Source organism: Anser brachyrhynchus (genome assembly GCF_964034855.1).
Source record: "Anser brachyrhynchus genome assembly, chromosome: 23".
NCBI lineage: Eukaryota > Metazoa > Chordata > Aves > Anseriformes > Anatidae > Anser > Anser brachyrhynchus.
Window position 1 is genome coordinate 3,582,851 of NC_137716.1, and position 15,165 is coordinate 3,598,015.

Here is a 15,165-nt window from a genome sequence, read left to right on the forward strand (position 1 = left end):
TGAGCTCTGTCATACGTACTGAGGATATACTTAGGGGAAGACTGTCTAGGTTCATTTTAAGCATCCACCTTCGGCACGTGGGCAAACCCCGAGTTACGGCTGTTCTTCCACTCTGACTGACGATTCCTGACGATTTAGGCCAGCATCCTCCGGAAGAAGGACACACAGCTGTAGGGGTTACTGCTGCTGAGAGGGAAAGCTACCCCAAAATAGAAATAATCCAACTGTAATAAGCTCAGCCCTGGTCTTAAGTTGGTAAAATGCAGTAGCTCATGTCCTGGAGCCAGGAAAGCGTTAGATCTTCCTTTAACATAGCACATCTTGATCTTGAGGTCTCTTCCAACCTAGAAATCTGTGATACTGTGATCCTGCGGTACATGTGAAAGTGCCCACTGTCATTCTTAAAAATGGGATGGCTGTTCCACCTGACAGGTCACAGAACATTCCTGATTCAACACCACACGATTGTGCTTCTGTAGCCTCGGACTCCTGCGTAGCCTTTCAGGCTGCCCTGCGTACCGGGTGATTGTGTTCTGTCAGATGTGAAGAGCAGATGTCCAAGTGGAACCCTCAGCTGGGACCTCATGAGCTCTAAGATTTGAATTATCTTTTGGAAAGCGCTTGGGGAGGGGGAGAAGAGGTTTATGGTACACTGTAAATGTGTCTAACTGGCGTTTCCTTTGTGCCCACCTCGGCCTTGGTTGCTCTGAAAGGGCTCATTGTCTCTTTCCTTGGCTTGTTTAGCGAGCAGCTCTTTTCAATGAGGGGTTATTCATGGTCCGGCCTTGAATGAATGTTTCCTTTGTGGAGCTGTCTGAGGGAGATGTGAAAGGGGCTTGTGTGCTCAGGGCAGCCATTACCCACTTGATGGGCCATGATAAATTGACTTAAAAATGTAAACAATAAAAGCAAGTGGCATAGTAGGAGCCAGCGCTGTCAATGTGAGAATAGGGGAACATGTTGTTCAGCCTTCTGAGAGGGATGAATTTGTGTTTTCTCATAGCTGTCCCAGACCAATTAGAGAAGTTCGAGAAAACTTGAAGACAAAATGACTCTCCCAGAATGGCTGTGGGCAGAGCGATGACTTTAAATGGCATAAAGCTCATATTTTTTTTTTCAAGTTAAAATTCCACAGTTGAGTTTTCTATTTATAAGTGATTATTTTTTTTCTCTCTCTAGTAGTAGGGATTCCCCAGCTGCAGTTTATCTGGTCGTTTAGGTGCATTAGGGCACCACTTACCCTTCATGGCTCACACGGAACATGGCTGCACTGCTCTAGTGCCTTTGCTCTGTGGTTCCAGTGGTGCCTTAGCACCAGAGAACATAAGTATCAGCATTTCAGGAGCACCTTCACCTTAAACTTGTACTTCTGAGCTATCCAAAGGGTTGACTGTTTATAACTATCACTATTGCTTTTAAAGATACTGATGATAAGGAAACTCCCCTTCTGTGAACCAGTAGCTTGTGAGGGCGAGCTGCCTGCCTTTTGGGGGAGGTGTTCAGGAAGGTCTGTCGTAGGGGGGTGACCTTTTTTGGAAGAGTTTGCATTTCTTCAGGTGCATCTCATTATCCCAGAGCCTTCCGTCCCTTAACTACAGCAGGTGCAAAAGTTTAACGGTGGTGGTGGTATGGTGGAAACACCTGCTGGCTTTGCACTGTGCTACCTTGTTGGCCTCTGTGAGGAAGGGATGAGTCTTCCTGCTGCTTAGAGGCTTTTGGTGAGACCTATAGAGAAGAGGGCTGGAGAAGTGGGGAAAAAAGCCACTAAGGAGCAAACATGAAGGATTTTGAACATGGAGGACTGCGCAAGCCTGTTGCTGGATGTTTATGAGGCCCTGTGGGTAACTTCCAGCTCCCCCAGCGGGTGTACCATGGCACGCACAGCTGTTTTCCACTGTCATGTCATTAATTGTCATCTTTGGACACTGAAATACCAGCATTTGTCCCCAGATCTTGCAATTGGAGTGACTCCAGCCCATTGTCCCGGCTCATCCTTCAAGCGTCTTGCTTTTTGTGCAAGAAATTCCCCCATCGCCTCCTTCAGCACGTCTCGGGGCTGCTTCCCAGGCCCCTAATGAACCGGAGCTCCTCTCCTCCATGCTAATTACCACCCCCCCCCCTAACGCCTGGGGCTCCTCTCTGTGCTAATTACCACCCCCCCTAATAACCCTGGGCTCCTCTCCGGCCCCACCACCGTCACCCAGCGGGCTCCTCCCGCAGCAGCCGGGCAGTGAACCCCCCCCCAGGGGCTGGAAGAAACGAGCGGATCCCGGGGGCGGGGGCCGAGCCCTGCGCTGGGGGCGGCTCCTAGGGCCCGGTACCGGCGGTGGCGGGGGGGTGGCGGTGGCGGGGGGCGTCCCCGGCTCCCGGAGCCTGCGCGGTGCCTCTGGGCACCGCTGGGCACGGCGGGGCCATGGGCGGGAGGCGCTGAGCGCCATGCAGCAACCGGAGCCGGTTGCCGAGCCGGTGGCCGAGCCCATGCCCGGTTACGGGCAGCTGCTGCGGCTCGGGTACGGCAGCCTGGCCGCCGCCGTGCGGAGCTGCGACGAGTGCGGCTGGGAGCTGGCGAGGACGACGTGGGCCGAGAACGCGCACCTGGGCTGGGGCGAGGTGCTGCTCTGCGGGCTCGGCGCCCTCGGCTGGACCGCGCTGCGCCGCGCCGCCGCCCGCCGCCTCTTTCGGGTCGGTCCCCGGCGGGGGGGGGGCACCGGGAAAGGGAGGAGAGGGGACGGTGGACGGCACCGGGCAGAGCCGGGGGCTGCGGGGTGGCGGCGGGGGCCGCCGCACCGGGGAGGGGAAGGGGGAAGGAGGGGGGGGGGGGGCTCGGCCGGCTTCATCCAGGGCTGCATCCTTGGGGGGCCTTTGCTCGGGGAGCTCGTCCTCCCGGCCCGGGTTAAATCCCGGGGCCCCCTCGCGTGGGGAGCTCGTCCTCCCACCCTGGGGTTAAACGGCGGGGGTTCGTTGCGTGGGGAGCTCGTCCTCCTGCCCCAGGATTAAATCCCGGGGGTCCGTTGCGTGGGGAGTTTATTCTTGCACCCTGGGATTAAATCCCGGGTCCCCTTGCTCGGGGAGCTCGCCCTCCCACCCTGGGGTTAAATCCTGGGGGGTCTGTTGCATGGGGAGCTCGTCCTCCCACCCTAGGGTTAAATCCTGGGGGGTCTATTGCATGGGGAGCTCGTCCTCCCGCCCTGGGGTTAAATCCCAGGGGGCCCTTTGCATAGGGAGCTCGTCCCCCCCTCCATTTAGGGCTGCCTCCTGGGAGGCTGGCTGTATGGGAAAACTCATCCTCCGTCCCCAGGGGCTGCACGCTGTATGGGGGCTGTTGCATGAGAGGTCTCACCCCCGTTTTTCCCCATGTTCTGGACCGAGCGTCCCACTGCATGGGAGAGCTCTCCCCGTTCCCCAAATAGTGGGGTTGGGGAGGGGTTGGGGGTTATTTCTTGCACGCAGCCAGGCCGCACCGGCTGTGCACGGGGGAAGGAGGGGGCCACGTTCCTGCGTGTCATCTGCGGTTCGCGTGAAAAATGTCCTTCCCCGCTTTCCCTCCTGGTGCGACGGCGGCGAGGATGGCGTGGGGATTGCTGTGCTGCAGTGCCGGGCTGACCTTCAAGCGTGGGGGATGCAGGGATGCCTGCAGCCAACCCTCACAGCCTCCAAGCGGGGTTTGCTGGCTGTTGTCCCCCCTGTTAATACAGTACTGCGTAAGGGACAGAGGGAGCAGGACGTCCCTGAGGGCGAGGAGTAGCCCTCTTTAATTTTTTGCTGTGAAAAGCATCCATAATGAGACGAGACCTCCCCTTTCCCTCCGATGGCTCGGTCCCAGCAGAGGCGATTTCTTCCACGCTGCCTTCTTAGAGAGGTGCCGTGCACGCTGCTGGCCATTCCTGTGGCCTCAGGAGGAATTAAAAGCCGAAGTAATGCAGGTGCCGTGCTCTGCAGTTCGTTCCTGTGAGGTGACGGAGCACTGGGACAGGTCGTCCAGAGGGGTTGTGGAGTCTCCGTCTCTGGAGAGATTCAAACCTGCCCGTATAAAATCCCATACAACGTGCTCTAGGTGACCCTGCACGGTGGGGGCATTGCACCAGGTGATCTCTGGAGGTCCCTTCCAGCCTCGGCCATTCTGGGATTGTAGGATTTTGGTGCAAGTCCCCAGCTCTCAGAGACACAGCCCCAACTGTCCCCTCACCGCCCCGCAAGCGTGGTGGCACGTGGCCCTGAGGGAGCTCCTCAAGTGCAGATCTTGGTGTCTGCATGGGTCGGGCCTCGTTCCCCGGGGAAATCCCTTCCTTCAGAGGCCGTTTCACAGATTACAGGGTGCAAGGTGGCTTTCTTCGATTAGGCTGTCGGGAGTTACAGCTTCCCTCTCTGCCCTACGTGCTGCTGAGGCCTGCTGCCGAGGCCTGCCTCTGAAGCGGCCCTGCCTCCGCCGCTCCGAGTTGCCTTTGCTTGCCGGTAACGTGAGGTGGAGTTTCACCTCCTGCAAAGCTCCAGTCCCGATCTGGAGCCTTTTGAAGCTGTTGAAGCACCTTGTAGGCAAGGTGCGAGGAAAAACGTGCTGGCCTTTGACGTGGGGCTGAGTTTCACCTCGTTACCTGCACCCCCGTCTGCCTGGGGCTGCTGCTGGGCTGCGTGCCGCACCTGGGACCGCTGGGGTGAAGGAGGCTGGAGGTAACCCTAGGTCTGTCATAACAAACTGGAGGTATTTCCTTCGTGCTCCAGTCCCTCCTTGTGTAAGGCTCGCCTTTACAGAGCGAGCGGTAAGCAGAGTGTGAAAAAAGCCCTCGGGAGCCCGCTCGGTGCCCTTGGCAGACACTTGGCAGCAGGCGCTGTGCTGAGGCATCGTCCCTCGGAGAAATGGGTCACGGTTGTAATTGCAGAAGGGCGAGCGGGGCTGATCGGAGCTGGTTCTTGTGGCTACACCTGCGTGTTGCAGGGATGAGATGCCGAGCGAGCGTGCGATACCATCAGTTTCCTCCCAGCAGCTAGGTGGAGGGGCAGCAGCAGGGAGAGACAACTATGTGTGTGTGTATGTATGTATTTATTTATCGATCTGCAGCTTTTCTCAGTTTATTCTGCTCGACTTGCTATGGGAAAAGCTGGAGGTTGTTGTGGCTTTCCTCTAAAACCTCTGGCAATTTTTAAGAAATTAGTTTGTATTGCATAGCCCCCTACATGGGCAGCAGTGGAGCGGGTCGTTCGGCAGCAGAGCGAACGGCTTCATCTCTTGGGGAAGAGAAAGGCTGGGGAGAGAAAGTAAAACCTCGTTTAGGCCTAGGAAGGAACTTCTGTGATCAGGACCCTTCACTTCCCCATGGAGGCTCAAGGAGCATCCTTCCTCCTTTTGAATCTCCTCACGTTCCCTGCGAGAACTGAAACACGGTTATAAAACTGAGCGCACTCAGTGTCCGGAGAACGCTACCTTCCTGCGCGTTATTTATAAATGGCAGATCTCGCTGCTTGGATTGTGATTCTCAGCCTCCGAAGAGGAAGTGACTCTGACCACAAGGCCTTGAGGTGTAAAGTGCGCCGTGCTTAGCTCTGGCTGTGACCACTCCTCTGCGCAACGCGCGCCTTGAAGCCCCGAACCTCTTCCTGTGCTGTCTGCGGCGCCCTGTTTTTATCAGCGGGAGCAAAAGGACAGCGGCTGAGCTCCTCGCTCTCGTGTTGGCCCGCAGCTCCGTTTAACCTTTGCCACAAAATCGCGTCACCGTTGGGTTGAAGAAGCGGTAAAGGTTGTGCGTGTCACTGGGGGGGTGTTGGTTAGGATTTGAAAGCGTGTCCTTTTCACCTGTTAAAACTGCTCGGTCTGTGTCTTGCATTAGACGTGGTTTTCCCGTCATCCTTCGAGTGAAGACAATTTTTGGCCTGTTGCCTCTTTTTCGCTGGTTGCAAATACAGAAAGGAGTTGTTTTGGTGTAGGAAAGATCCCAAGGAGCTGAGCAAATGCGGATCACCAGATAGGGAGGGGCCCTGCAGTCAGCTGTGGTGGGGGCATGGGCATCCCCACGAAGGGCTGAGAGACGTTTCCTTCCCCTCTGAGCTCTGCCCTGGGAGTCTCTGCTTTATCCTGTGGACTTCTGAGGGCACAAATTTGGGTAATGCTCAGGGCACGTCTGCTTGTACCAGCTCGCTGGAGCTGCCGATCTCTTCCAGGTATGAAGACCAAGCCAGGCCCAGGTAGATGTTCCCCCCTCTTGAAGCTTCCTCAGTTTGTGACCCTGTCCTGCCATCGTTGGTGGCTTGGCTCTGTCGGTCGCTGAAAGCCGCTGTCCTCGGTGTGTTCCCTGTGCAGAGAGTGGCTGCAGCCAGACCTGAGGAGTTGGGTTAAAAGATGCAACCTGAGCATCTCTGCGTCCCCTCCTGCAGGGCAGCTGAGCCGAGCAGCGCTCTCTGCTGCTGGGATTTGAAGTCGCCGTGTCAGATAATCTGTAAGCAGCGAGCAAAATCTGTTCTGAATAAGTTCCCATTCTCTGAATCTGGTGATTGTCACATAGCCCCTCTGTCCTGAAGGGCTGCCTGCCTCTTCTCTGCAGTGGGTAAATATTTTCCATTTTTGGCCCAGACACCAGTCAGCTTCCTGGCTTAGCGGTGGTGAAATTTGTAGGACGTTGCGGCGTCCTCTGCAAGGAAAAGCCTTGTGCAAATCGGAGAATGGCCCTGGGAAACGGTGTTTCTAGGTAAGTGATACAGCATAGTCCCGGGAAGGATGTGGCAGCTGGAAAGCAGCGCTCCGTTATCCCCTCTGGTGATTTATGTAACTTTTCTGTATCCTACACTATTGCCAAGACTTGTTTTTTCCAGACCCCAGAACCGGGCACGTGAGTAGAGAATTCTCCCCCCCCCCCCCCCCCCCCCCCAAAACCCACTGCCCAGAGCAAGCTCTGCTGCGAGCAGAGGACACCTCCTGCGCCCCGGGGGAAGGGCAGCCTGCCCGAAAACTCCCCGGCTCGCCCCGCTGCGCTCTGCCCGGCGTTCGAAGCACGAGCCCCGCGAGCTCAAGGGGAGGAAGCCACAACAATGGCTCTTTTCTTCTTCGCCCAGGGAATGAGGCTGCGCTGCGGCGTCTCGGAGCGGGGGCTCCTTCCCCCGTGCTGCTGTGTCAGCGTGCAGGCACGGGGAGGTTTGTCAGCCCCCGCAGCACCCTCTTGGCGGCTGTGGCGGGTCTCGCCGAGCTCTGCTGCTGTTGCTCTGCTCTCCGAGGGGTGAATTTTACAGCTTGCGGAGGAACCGAGGAAGGAGCGATGTCTGTTGGCTTGTTGCAGTTCTCACAGAGTATTTTATTACGTGTTTATCTGGGAGGTATCGTCCCCGGCCTACCGCAGCTTCCTGGTGCCTCGGCTGCTGTATGGGTGGAGAAACTGAGGCACCGAGAGCCTCAGTGCCTGCTGTAATGGAGCAACGAGAGCTGTGGGGTGCCAGCCCTTGGGCCCACAGCCTCCAGGAGGTTCATTTCGTTAGATTTAGAGAACGGTGACGTTTTCCTGGGCCTTCTGCAGGCTCCGTGCCCCGTCCCTGGCGTGGCTGGAGGTGGCAGCAGGTCAGGCAGCTGGTGGGGAGGGGACACGGCCCTTGGGGTCCACCACAGCTCTGAGAACCATGCACAGGGCTGCGGGGAGCAGCGCTGCTGCCGCCACGGAAGGGGCCGTAGCTGGTGGCCAAGGGCAGGTTTTGAATCGGAGCTCTGCTCGTCGTTATCATCTGCGTCGAGGAGAAGCTGATGTAAAGCTGCCAGCTCCCTGGGCTGAGGATGCTGCGTGCCAGCCGTTCCTTTGTGTCCCTCTGGGAAACTGGCAGTGCCCAGAAAGCAGACGCAGCGCGGCTGGGATTTGGCCAGGTCCTCGTCTCGAGGCTGGGGAGGGGGCAGAGGCGATGGGAGCGGGCCGGGGATACAATTCCTCCGCAACGAGCTTCGATTCATAACCCATCGCTGCGAGCCTGCCGGGTTGCTGGCAGGGCTCCTGCCCTGCTGCGAGAGCTGGTCGTGGATTTAAGGGGATGCTCAGCTTTCCCCACGCGCCTCGGGCTGCGAAAAGGAAGCCAGCACGTGTTTGCTTTTTGCAGGATTATTTTTTTTTTCTGACACTTCAGCAGTGCCGTGGGCAGCGCCGGTTTCGATTCGGCTTTCTCTTTCCAGCTCCAAGCTGCTCTCCCAGCGCGCTCTCACCGCCGCTTCGCTCCTTCCCTCCCCGCAGGCTGTGCGAGGCGTTGCGGAGGGGGCGGCCAACGGCCCCCACCCTGCTCCCGGTTACTGGCACGGGCGAATCAGAAGCCGCTCGTGAAGCTTGGCGTGGGGTAACGGCGAGGAGGGAGGAAGGAGGGCCGGGCGCCCGTTACGTGAAGCCCCATCGCGTCGCTTGCCAAGAGCTCCGGCCTCTTCCAGCTCCGCTCTTCCCACCGCAGTGCCGTCACCCGTGGCAACGGGCATCCATCCCTGCAGCATTGCCATGGGAACGGCAGCAGGAGGCATCTCCCACCCCAGGCATCTCCCACCCCGGGGCCTTTTCATCCCCTGTGCATCCCCCGGTGCGCAGCCCAGGTTTTGGTGGCACCTCCCTGCAGGCAGCCCCTTGTCCCCCCCACCCCACCCCGGTGCGGCTCGGCGGTCTGGGGGATGTTTCTCTCCGACCATCCCCAGCATGGGGACCGCCGCCGAGCCAGCTCCTGCCTCCGTAGCACTCGGGATGCGGTCACAAAGCTCCGTGGCTGCTGCAGGAGGGCTCTGCCCAGGGCCTCTTGGTGACCATACGCGCAGCGAGGGCTAAAATCTCCCCGAGCGGTCACCACCGCAGGCCCTTCGCTTGGTTTTGCTTCCCCCCCGGCCTCTGAGGTGCTGCCGTGCCCGTGGCAGGCTGTTCACCGGGTTTGCTGCGCTGCTGCAACCTCCGCCAACAGCCCGAGCGTCCGTAAAACGCAGGTCGACTTGGTGGCGTGTGCCAGCACCACAGGTGACAGTCCCTGCGTCGGCTCTGCCTGCCTGGGGTAGAAATGCAGCGTCCTTCCCTCTTGGCAGGGGGGGAACTGAGATGCAGAGAAGCAGCTGAGTGACTTGGCTCTGCTTCGAGGCTGGGATTTAGCTTGATGCTGAGCCCAGCATCCTAAATCCAGCCCCAGCTGACGGGGGCAGGAGTGGCAGGGGCCTCCCCAGCTCGCTGCCATCGCGGCGTGTTGAGCTGTGCCCCGTAGCCGAGCTGCTTCCGTGCTCCGCTTTATGGAGACACAAATAATTCATGCTTTCAGGGCTCGGGACTTTCTGTCTCTGCATTATTCATTCACCCTTCAAGCTTCCTTCTCTTTTTCCTGCCATGGCTCCTGGTGGAAGAAGCCCTGGCAGCGGCGCGCTCCCGGTCTCACGGCGGAGAGCCGTGCTCTGCATGCGAGATACCGGGGGGAGGCTGGAGCTGCCCCTCTGTAGCTGGAGGGGACGTGGGCAGCTTGGCAGAGCGCTGCGGGGCCGCTGCTTCCAGGTCTGAATTTCCCAGCGCTGGTCAGGGCTTAGAACAAAGCGCTTTTGGGCCGGGAGCTGAGTCCTTTGAAAAATCTGACACAGAGAGGGGCTAAAAGCCAGGCCGGCCTCTGCCTGGGGACAGCTGGAGCCTTAATATAGCCTTTGAGCATCGAGGAGCCGAGCGCTAGCTGCAGAAAGTGCTGACCTGGGGCAGGGTATGGTTACTTTGCAAGCATTTTGTTTTCATCTCGAACTTATCTGGTCCCTCCCGGTGGAGCCCTCGCCCCGGGACCTTGGGGCGTTATCAGCAGCGGCGGCGATTCCCGCGGGGGCCTTGAGCGAGGCTCCCCGCTGCTGGCTGCTCTGCCGGGGCTGCGGGGCCGACAGGGCTCTGTCACTGCGGTGACGAGAAGCAGAAATGGTGCCTGGTGTTGCTCACTTGCCGCGGAGGGAGGACGTCAGTGCCCGGAGCCGTGGCTGAGCTCGGGGCGCGCTCGGCGGGCGGCATCGCTCGCGCTTCCCGCAGCGGGCACCCCGTCCGGGATGAAGGGCAGCGCTTGCTGCTCCGTTTCGCTCCGAGGGAGCTGAGGCCGCGTAACGCCGGGGTTTTGATTTTAGTGTCGCTGGCCTCGTGGCCCAGCTCCCTGGTCGTTGCAGAGAGCCGCGTGGTGCTCGTCGTGGTTGGAGCGAGAAAGTTTCGATCTTAACGGCGCGAGCGGGCTGCAGGGCTGCTCGTCCTCCCGTTCGTCGCTTTGGCCATATTTGGGGAGGCTTCGCCTCCTCTTCCTGAGCCCTGAGCGGTAGGAGGGGTGCTGCAAACCCCGGGGAGGAAAAAAAAAAAAAAACAGCAGCCTCGCAGTGCTGGTCAGCCAGAAGAGCTGCTAGGGGGTGAGCGTGGGTAGGTGTGAGCGAGCAAGAGGACCCGGTGCCCCAGCCCTCGCTGCCTGTAAAATTGGCCTCCTCCGGTGCTGGTTGCCCCTGGAGAGGGGTCCTGTGCTGTGCCGGCTGGGAAGCAGCAGCAGCAGGAGCCGCGTGTTTGGTTCTCTGCGAAGTGAGCTCACCCGACGCGCTTCCTGGCTTGAAAGCTTCTTTCCTGGGAGTTGGCAGCGCTGCCAAGTCCGTGCGCGCGGGGCGGCGTTGTCACGGCTTCCTCCTCTGGGCTTCCTTACGCAGGTGGGGCTCGGTTTGATTGGATTTGGTATTGACTCGGTCCTCCAAAAGCCAGCGGTGCTCAGGCCTGCTCCTGGAGCGAGGGCGGTGGAGCGGTGCCCAGACTGGGCTGCGTGCTGTAGGCTTCCTCCTCCGCAAGGCTCTGCTTTCGCAGCTTCCCCGCGCGGCCAGGGCTGAGCGAGCGGCTCTCTAGCCTTGCAATTCTCCCTGCGGTAGCCTCTTTCTAGAGCCCCCTCATCCTCCTTATTCACGCTGCAAAGAGGGCCAGAAAAAACGGGGCTCGTGTCCCTGGTTTTGCCCTGTCTGGTGTTGGAGCCTTGGGGATTCCCTGAGTTCTGCCTTGGGCTCGCCGGGGTCCCTCTGCCCTGCATGACCACACTTCTCCCCTCTCCTTGCAGCCCTTCGGTGAGTGGTGCAACTTGCAGCCGAAAGATGCTGCCAAGATGCCTGAGAGTGCCTGGAAGCTGCTTTTCTACACGTTATCCTGGTCGTATGGCATCTACCTGCTCTTCTTCACTGACTACCCCTTCTTCTATGACCCTCCGTCTGTCTTTTATGGTACAGTAAGAATCAGGGAGAAGCGGGTATGGATGAGGATGTCCAGGTTGTAGCGTAGCTGAGTTGAGCGAGGGGACTGGAATTGGTGGGAGCAAAATTCTCCGACTGAACACCCCCAGATTGCCTTTTCCATGATGCTGTGAGTGCGGAAAGGGCACAAGAGGCTGCCTCCGTTCATTTCGTTACAGAGAGAGTGTCACCTAGCGGCTGCTGCAGACAGCAGGGACTGGGATGCCTTCAGCTATGGAGGGGAAAGGATTTGAGCAGTTAAATTAGGAGGGAAGTAAATCAAGGCTCTGTCCTCAGTTTCGGAGGGGATCGGGTCATCCTGGGACCAGGATACCCGGGTCCTCCTCCAGCCTTTGCCCCGTTTCCACCAGGGAGGTCCCGAATGGGAGCTGGAGCACCGGAGCGCAGCGAGGTGCTGAGGCCGCCTGGGGCAGCTCTGGCTGCTGCTTGCTTTTTGCTCTCTGCTCTCCCGTCTCTCTGTTGCTGACGAAGGCTCCGTGCTCGCGGCTCTGGGCTCACCCGGCCGTCTTTGTCCCGCTTCAGGCTGGAAGAAGGGCATGGACGTGCCCACGGACATCGCCATCGCCTACCTGTTGCAGTGCAGCTTCTACGGGCACTCCATCTATGCCACCGTCTACATGGACACGTGGCGCAAGGACTCGGTCGTCATGCTCCTCCACCACGTCGTCACGCTGACCCTCATCGCCTTCTCCTACGCTTTCAGGTGAGGGATGTGGCTGTGCCATTGTCCCCCTTGTGCTGCGCCAGTGTGGCCACGCAGCAGAGGCCGTGGCTTTTCCACGTGTCTCGTGGGTACGTCCCGGGAGGACTCTTTCTGGGTCAGTAGGGATTTTTCCCTCCCTACAGCTAACCCTGGCTCCGTGCTCCTGCTCGCGAGCCGCTGCACGCTGCCGTGTTATTCAGCCTGGATTATTCAGGAGTCCTGGCGGGATGGGCGGTGTGTGACGGGTGCTAACACCGACTCACTGCCCCCGCATCTCCCTCTCCGCCCCGCTCTCCTGCAGGTACCACAACGTGGGCATCCTGGTGCTCTTCCTGCACGACGTCAATGACGTGCAGCTGGAGTTCACCAAGCTCAACGTCTACTTCAAGCACCGGGGGGGTGTCTACCATCGCCTCAACGATGTCATCTCCAACGTCGGCTGCCTCACCTTCAGCGTCAGCTGGTGAGTTTGCCTGCCTGCCCAGCCCTGATCCCGCTTCCAGCCGTGTCCCCGCCAGCTTTTGCAGCCCCCCTGGTGCCGCGGGGTACAGCCTGCTGGGTGCGCGCGCCTGGGAACGAGCCGTTCCTATAAACTGTTTGGGAAGAGGTTCCCGCAGAGCCTGACCCCATGCTGGGCTTGGAATCCTTCTGTAGTCACTTTGCCGTCTGTCACCACTGAAGTGCCTGTGAAATCTCGCTTGCAGCATGACAAATGACCCCAGGGGAGGAGGAGCTGTTTCCATTTTCCCACTCCTTTGGCTTTAGCAGCAAGAAGCGTTTTTGCAAGAAGCAAATGGGACGCGGGCATGTCCCAGATTCCAGGCTCGCTGCTCCTCCTGGGGAAAAGCAAGAGAGGAGGATGAAGAACAGGGATGAGTAACGCAGGTTGTCACTGCTGATGTGTCCCTTTGTCTCCCTCCTCCTCCCCGCAGCTGCTCGGAAAAGCAGGGGCGGCAACAGGAGCTGTCGATTTGAGGGGGAGGAGAGCAAGGAAGATTTTCGTGATAAAGCAGGGAAGCACAGATCTAAGAAATCCTTCCAGTTGTACTCCCTTCCTGTCCCCCTGAGAAAATCTGCAGTGTAGCCCTGCTTCTACCCTGAGAAAGCCTTTTTTCAGCCCTGCCTCTGGTGCCCAGCCTTTTCTGCCTGTGATCGTGTTCTCCCTTCCGTAGCTGCCCTTTCAGGGAGCCTGTGTGAATTCCTGTCCAGAACCAGGCCTTTAAACCCAGATCAGATCCCCAGAGCAGGGGCTGCCAGATGCAAGGGAGGCTGTGCTGGAAGAAGCTGCCCAGGGTCCCCGTGGGCTGTTAAACCCAGCCTGCTACCTCTGCCCTGCCAGGTTCTGGTTCCGCCTCTACTGGTTCCCCCTCAAGGTCCTCTACGCCACTTGCCACTCCAGCCTCCAGTCGGTGCCCAATATTCCCTTCTACTTCTTCTTCAACGCTCTGCTCCTCGTCCTCACCCTGATGAACATCTACTGGTTCCTGGTGAGTCGGGGGAGCTCGGCGACCTCAGCTGCGGCCGCGTAACGCCTGGCCCGGGGCGGCTGGGGGGCTGCGGGGCTGGGGAAGCACTGGGATTTGGTAGGGAGGAGAGGAGGGAGGCTTGTGTCAGTGCCCGGGGTGCTGCTCTGGGCTAGAATTCAGATCTGAATTGGATCTCACACCCTGCAGACCCGTGGGAGGGAGCAGTGACAGTGGTTGGGGACTGCCATCGCCCGGGGAGCTCCTTGGCACTGCAGCAGGCTGGAGCTTGATGCAGGTGTGAATCCCCCGGCGTCTCCCGAGGCTCCGGGGAGAGAGGTGAAGAGCGTGGGCTTGGAGGGCTCGCAGCAACAAGCTCGACCCTGGGCAGGGATGGTTGAAGTCGGGTAATGGTACCTGCAGGAGCGCTGCCTCCCACTGCTGCGGGTCACCAAGCGCATCCCAGGGTTTTGGGCCCTTTTTGGGGCTGAGGACAGCAGAGGAATGCCCAAGTAGCGAGGGGTTAGGTGGGACGGCTCTGCGCCCCGCGTGTCGTGTGGCTGATGGAGTCTCTTCCCTCGACAGTACATCGTCCTCTTTGTGGCCAAGGTGCTGATGGGGCAGATGCAAGAGGTGAACGACGTGCGCGAGTACGACGTGGAGGACAGCAAGAAAACCGCCGTGGCTAAGAAGAAAGAGGGTGGCCTCCAGCTGCCCAGTGCTCTGAAAGAAGGGTGCGTGGGCAGGGGGAGATGCAAACAGCACCCGTGGGCGGGGGGGGAGATGTCCTGGAGTATCTTTCAAAGTGTCCACCACTGCGCTGGAAAACAACAGGGTGCCTTGATGCAGAGTATTAAAGATAGCTGCGGGGAACAGGAGGAACGTTGTCTCTCTGTGCCTAGGCGTCGTGGTGTGTCAGTGCGGCTTTGTCCCGTGAATCCTCACCAGGCAGGGCTGGCTCTTCACTGGGTAGCATCTGCACCTCGTGCGGCGAGCACGAAGTCTGGTGGGATGCTGGAGCCTGCAGGGCAGGTCTGGCTGACTGGGCACCGGTCTGAAATTGTGAGCCTCTTGAGGCAGGTCTGAGCTCAGCTGCGGTTTGTGAAGGTGAGGGAGGGAGAAGTCGGTGTGGAGGCCGAGGCTCATTGTCTGCTGTGCTCTCTTTCGCAGGATGCACCTGAAGAACGGACTTGTAAAAGACAAGCGGTTGTAAGAGAAGCGTGGCTGCTGCAGCCTGGGCAGCCTGGCTGGATCTGGGGACTGACCCAGGGCCCGACACTCAAACCCAGCAAATGAAAGGCACAAGAAGAACTTCATCCCCGATACCCCTGCGTCCCCTGCCTGGAGCTGGGGAAGAGATGCCACTGATGGGAACAGGGCTTGCCTGTGACCGGGCTTCACCCGATGCTGATGTGCTTTCTGTAGCCAGTACGTGCTGGTTCAGTTGAGAGGCTGTGGCTTTGCTGGTCCAGGTAGGATTTGGAGCTGGCTTTAGGTCCCCTGGTGTTTCCTCTGTCGCTCCATCCCCCAGCTATTCTCAGCCCCGCTGTGATTTCCCATCTTTATTTTCGGTCCCTTCCAACGACCCTGCCTCAGCAGCGCTGCAGGGTCTTCGGACCTAGCATCAAACTGGAGAGGGAAACATCTTCTGCTCACTGGCACCACTGTCCCAGGCCAGGGGAGCCCAAAGCCAGCTCTGCTCCAGCTGCCAGCAGGCACTAAAGAGGGGTTTGCAGGGCACCTCTGAGCCTCGCTGACCAGGAGGGGTCCCTAACACAGAGCTGTCCGTGTTCACC

The 15,165-nt window shown here is 59.1% G+C and overlaps 1 protein-coding gene across 3 annotated transcripts; it reads left to right on the forward strand.

Moving 5' to 3' along the window:
* The first annotated feature begins 124 nt into the window (after positions 1-124).
* On the forward strand, positions 125-14,841 carry CERS1 (ceramide synthase 1). Of its 3 annotated transcripts, none has more exons than XM_080565973.1 (7): positions 125-2,317; positions 11,014-11,173; positions 11,726-11,906; positions 12,208-12,369; positions 13,246-13,393; positions 13,955-14,103; positions 14,540-14,841. In XM_080565973.1, exons 2-7 carry the CDS (start codon positions 11,059-11,061, stop codon positions 14,580-14,582), a joined length of 798 nt encoding a protein of 265 aa, XP_080422099.1. In that variant the 5' UTR covers positions 125-2,317; positions 11,014-11,058; the 3' UTR covers positions 14,583-14,841. The 3 variants fall into 3 exon arrangements, with proteins under 3 accessions (XP_080422099.1, XP_080422097.1, XP_080422098.1); XM_080565971.1 differs by lacking the exon at positions 125-2,317 and adding an exon at positions 2,329-2,682; XM_080565972.1 differs by lacking the exon at positions 125-2,317 and adding an exon at positions 2,912-5,726.
* Positions 14,842-15,165: the final 324 nt, after the last annotated feature.

What these genes read in the sequence shown, in the direction of transcription:
- CERS1 (XM_080565971.1), top strand. Translation starts at nt 2,437, where the DNA reads ATGCAGCAACCGGAGCCGGTTGCCGAGCCGGTGGCCGAGCCCATGCCC. An exon ending in CCGCCCGCCGCCTCTTTCGG is followed by an intron (nt 2,683 to 11,013) that starts GTCGGTCCCCGG and finishes CTCTCCTTGCAG; the next exon opens with CCCTTCGGTGAGTGGTGCAA. An exon ending in TGAACATCTACTGGTTCCTG is followed by an intron (nt 13,394 to 13,954) that starts GTGAGTCGGGGG and finishes TTCCCTCGACAG; the next exon opens with TACATCGTCCTCTTTGTGGC.